The 5,126-nt window shown below is 36.7% G+C and overlaps 1 protein-coding gene across 1 annotated transcript; it reads right to left on the bottom strand.

Annotated features, from left to right (window-relative positions):
- Positions 1 to 218: 218 nt before the first annotated feature.
- Positions 219 to 3,592, bottom strand: LOC148234038 (uncharacterized). The gene is made up of 2 exons (XM_088187682.1): positions 2,908 to 3,592; positions 219 to 2,835 (listed from the first exon to the last, which is right to left on the bottom strand). The coding sequence occupies exons 1-2, from the start codon at positions 3,489 to 3,491 to the stop codon at positions 2,319 to 2,321; spliced, it is 1,101 nt and encodes a 366-aa protein (XP_088043808.1). The 5' UTR covers positions 3,492 to 3,592; the 3' UTR covers positions 219 to 2,318.
- Positions 3,593 to 5,126: the final 1,534 nt, after the last annotated feature.

The raw sequence follows: 5,126 nt of genomic DNA, 5'->3' as shown, positions 1-5,126 counted from the left end.
TTTTTCGATTAAAAATTGATTTTAACGCCGCGATGGCTGCGAGCCCTTTAGATTTAAGTTCGGTTATATGTTTATTAAATTTAAGCTTGGTGTCCAGGTGAATTCCGAGGTACTTAACGCTCGCCTTCCATTCTATACACTTTCCCTGCTCGCTTATAATAGTCGGGGGCAAAGGTTGTCTTCGAGTTGTAAAAATTATAGCCTCCGTTTTGTCCTGATTTATTTTTATTTTCCACTTTTTGAAATAATTACTTATGAGAGTTAAGGATTTTTGCAATTTTATTGAAATAGGCTTAAGACCGTAAGAGCTACTCATTATCGCCGTATCATCGGCATACATTGAAAGACAAGTATTTTTTAAAATAGGTATATCATTTGTGTACAAAATGAAAAGGAACGGTCCAAGTAAACTCCCCTGAGGAACACCAGCTGGGATATTACGCGGTATCGATTGTTCATTATTTACTGAAACAACATAACTTCGACGATCAAGGTAGGAGCGTAACAAGTGTAGCAGATAGTTAGGGGTTTTATATTTGTGGAGTTTGTAAATCAACCCATCATGCCACACAGTATCAAACGCTTTTTCCACATCTAACATTAAGAGTCCCGTTGATTTTTTCATGTTAAAATTAGCGGAGATGTGCTCAGTTAACCTATTGAGCTGATGAGTCGTAGAGTGGTTTTCGCGGAAGCCAAATTGTTCATTGATAATTTTATTCCCCAAAGATCCCTTTAAACGTGATAAAATTATTTTTTCTAATATTTTACTGAATGACGGTAATAGGCTTATTGGACGATAATTAATAGCGATAGTGTTATCCTTTCTTGGCTTTCTAATTGGGTGGATCTTTGCGGTTTTCCAAATAGCGGGAAAGTACCCGAAAGATAAGCAGGCATTAAAAATATTTGTTAGATAATTGATGCTAATTCTTGGAAGTTGTTTTATCGTAACGTTATCTAATTTATCTATACCGGGACTTTTTCTATTCTTTAAATTTTTTATGATGTTATTAACTTCTGATAAACCAACTTTGTTCACTAAACTAATATCTACGCTAGATGAATTAATATTTCGTATCGCACGGGCGACTTTGTTGTCTATTTTTGAATCTAAGTAATTTACAGTAAGCGAATAAGATGTGGAGAAAGCGCTGGCTAAATTTTCTGCCTTATCCTTGTTCGTACATGCGATGGTGTTTCCATTTTTTAATGGGGGTATTTCCGAATGTTTATATTTAAGTGATTTAGTTATTTTCCATAAGGAATTATCGGCCGGGTTTAGATTTTTTAGTTTACGCGTCCACGATTCGTTTTTTATTTGCTGAATTTTATCGCGAATATAACTAGTTACGCGGTTTATTACAGATTTAAGTCGCGGAGATTTATTATTTTGCCACTGTTTTCTTAGTTTATTTTTGATTTTTATTATTTCGATAAGTTGTGGAGTAAGTTGATTTTTATTATTATGATTTTTACGCGTCGGTATTGATGATATTTTGGCTTCTTCGATAACGGATGTTAAATAACTGATATCATCGTCAATTTGTTTAATGTTATGCGGAGTATAATTCTGTCGCTCATCTTGCAAACGAGACTCGACTATATCTTTAAACTTTTTCCAGTCAGCTTTTAAATAGTCAAAAAGCGTTTCAGAGACTACCTCCGCTGAACCCTCCAGCGAGAATAACACTGGAAGATGGTCAGAAGACAATGCCTGAACGCAATACATTTCTGACATATTTAAGTTACCCTTGACCAAAGCAATATCCAGAATTGACGGCGTCATGTGATTGGAAGGGTAATGCGACGGTGAATTTGGAAAGTTGACAATCGTGTCAGAGTCGCTCAAGTAGTTAAAAAGTGACGCTCCAGATCGATTTGCCCCAGAACAGCCCCAATGCATATGACGGGCATTGAAGTCCCCAGTAAGAATGACCGAGTCTCCTAAAGAAAATATCGAATCTAGATCACTCCGGAGCAGTTCATCACTAGGCGAATTATACCCCGCAGCAATTATTATTATTTTATTTTTATGAATAATTTGAATCGCGACGGTTTCTAGATTATTAGTGTTAGTGTTTATACGCGCGTGTTTTATCGATTTTTTAACAAATATCGCGACCCCTCCGCCTGGCCTTGAGGGTCGGTCCCTCCGAATGCAGGCAAAGTTAGTTAAATATACGATAACATGTGGTTTTAGATAAGTTTCGGTGACTACGACAATATCAAGTTTGTACTCACTGATTAACAGCTCCAGCTCTCCGGTTTTGTTTCGGATCCCACGGGAATTCCACGTCATGAGTTGAATGTCTTCTTTAGAAGAGGTCATCAAGATACTCGACCATCATCAAAGCAATTTCAATTTTGCTAGCGCACTTTCCGGCCTTAGTTCGGATTTCCTGGAGGATAGTCAGCATCCTGCGAAGCTCATCAGTAGACATGGCTTCTGATGAGGGCTTCTCAGACTGTCGGGCTTGGGGGCGTTGTTGCGTCTTAATTGGGGTGGCTTCCGGGACGATAGTCGGTTTTTTCACTGCTGGTTTCGTTGGCCGAAGGGCAGGAAACTGACTCTGTTCCAGAGCGAACGTTGGCTTGGGTGCGGTCTGTACGGCGGTATGTGGCTTTTGCTGCCTCTTCTTCATCTGCTGGAGATATTCTGTCCTGCGAGGACAGTCCTTGTAGTTGGCCGGGTGACTTCCACTGCATCCAGTGCAGGTTGCTGGCGTCTCTCGGTCTTTTTTAGTGCATTCGGAAGTGGCGTGGTTTCCTGTGCATTTCACGCATCTGGGGTCTCGTTGGCAGTTCCTCGCAGCGTGGCCATACTGCTGGCATCTGAAACATTGAGTCGCGTGCGACTTATTACGCTTGTATTTTTCAAGCGTGGCCTTAGTGAAGCAAACGTACCGGATGCTTCTTATGGACGTCACCGTCGTCTCAGCGGAAAATTGCGTCAGGTAGAGCCGCGAGGAGGTCTCTGCCTTGGTGTTCATCGCCGTTACTTTGACGACGCTTAATCCTTGCCGCTCCAAATCAGCAGCGATTTCTTCAACGGGAACCTCAGGAAGCCCCCTCAAGACAGATTTAACTGTCTTGTCTTCGTCGGCAGTAAAGGTGTGAAAGGCACGGCGGCCCTTCAAACCATCCATCAGGGTCGCTCGCAGTTCGAGCGTCGCACACTGGATAGAAACATTACCTCCTCCGGTGTAGCGGAGAGTAAAATTTCCTGATTTGGTCATCGACTTGATAAGGTCGATGGTCTGGAGATGTGTGCCAACCACCTCCATGATGACAGGTGGCACTCTTGAGTGTTTACTCCCGGCAACTTCGGGGAGTTTGTCGTACCTGTTTTGACTTGAAGTCGGCAACAGGTTCGCGTCAGTAGAGGGTCGGGCAGTTTTCTTTGGCATCTGCCATTCTTGTTCTGCTGATGGCGATAGGTACGCTTTTAACGTACCCACCGCACGCTTGCGCGTAAGCGTCTTCTTCATCGCGCCGATAATGTCTCTGGCGTCGTATTGTTGCAAATGGTCGCGGGTGGGGGGTCGGAGCTTTGAACGGCAGCGAGAGCAGGCGCGGATGCGTCCGTTCACCGCTGAGGTACAGAGCAGAGTGGGGAATAAAGGTAGTTAAATTATAACCTGTGACTGAAAAGGTTGCATAAAAAATATATACAATAATATAAAAGTAGGAAATATAAAAAATCCACAAAATAATAATTGCAATTTCAGAAGAATTAAAAAAGTGTATAATGAAACAAAATACATACACAGACGAAAAGAAAAGTTCTTTAGAAGTAATATACATATTAAAAAAATAATAAGTATGAACGCTATTGTAGAGGTAGATATTACGAACTTTTAAAAACATAATGGATGTAGGAAAATTAAATATTGAATAGGTTTGGTGCGATGTAGACGAAGATATATTTATATACCGGTATTATAACTGCTATGAATATAATCATAAAGCTAATGAATTACTAAATGTGGGTTAGAAAAGCATTTAGTAAAGCAATACAATAAAAAGATAATTGTGTAAATTGTAACAAAGCAAATAAAAACTAAAATTTAAACGTTAAACGATGGATCAAAATTGTTCCATATATAAAAGATACGCACAAAATACAATACAATATATAGCAATTATATAAATAAATAAATTTTACAAGTAAAACGCGAATCTGTAACATAGAAAATGATTAATGCACTGGATTATTTAACACATAAAGAAGAGATATAAATACATGTTAAAAAGGAATACGACAAAAAAAACATATCACAAATGTTGTTGAAGAATATGAATTATATATTGATGGTTAAAATATTATTAGATGCGATTCTAATTCCAGACATACAGGATAGAAAATATATAAATTATAATACTGTATTTAAAAATAATAAAGATAAGATAAAGATAAGACTGGTCCATCACAGTAAAGATTTCGGAATAGATCTCCAAATTGAGATTTAAACTCATTCAATAAATATTATTACAGAATAGAGTTTTGATAAAATTTTCGATACCGTTTTAATGGGAGACTGGCATTTTAATTGGATTTTCATATCTTAAAAATAGAAAAATAGACAAATATATTTTGTTTACGACAATATGTTAACGAACATATTGTCGTAAACAAGTTTTTATCAATAGTAAAAGAGTACAATGTGAAGTAAAAACCACTCAAAGAATTACTGATCATTTTATTGAATAAAATTATATAAAAAAACATGGTGTAATTAAGGTAAAAAAAGAATGATTTAATTGAAAAAATATATACCAAATTAGGATTAGAAGTACAAAAATGTGACTGAAATGTAGATAACATGGATGTTAAGATGATATGGAACAATATTTATAAACATATTGTAGATAGTAAAATAAAAAAACAACTTAAAAATTAGCTATATTAGCTAAATAAATTAATGACATAAAAAATTAATAACATTTTTACTAAAACAATTTTTAAAATAAATTATTAATACAAATAATTTTCAACGTTCAAGAGATTGTACTAATTATTTGAGATGATACATTAGAGTGATTTTATAATCAATTAAATTTAAAAGCTATTTGTAATTATCTATGCTTACAATTTTCGTGTGCGCAATAATCACTGAACCGTC

This window comes from Plectrocnemia conspersa, unplaced genomic scaffold (genome assembly GCF_051122295.1).
Source record: "Plectrocnemia conspersa isolate PC_06_02 unplaced genomic scaffold, ASM5112229v1 ptg000006l, whole genome shotgun sequence".
Lineage (NCBI taxonomy): Eukaryota > Metazoa > Arthropoda > Insecta > Trichoptera > Polycentropodidae > Plectrocnemia > Plectrocnemia conspersa.
Note: the sequence above shows the minus strand (reverse complement) of the source record. Positions and strands in the feature narration are given on the sequence as shown.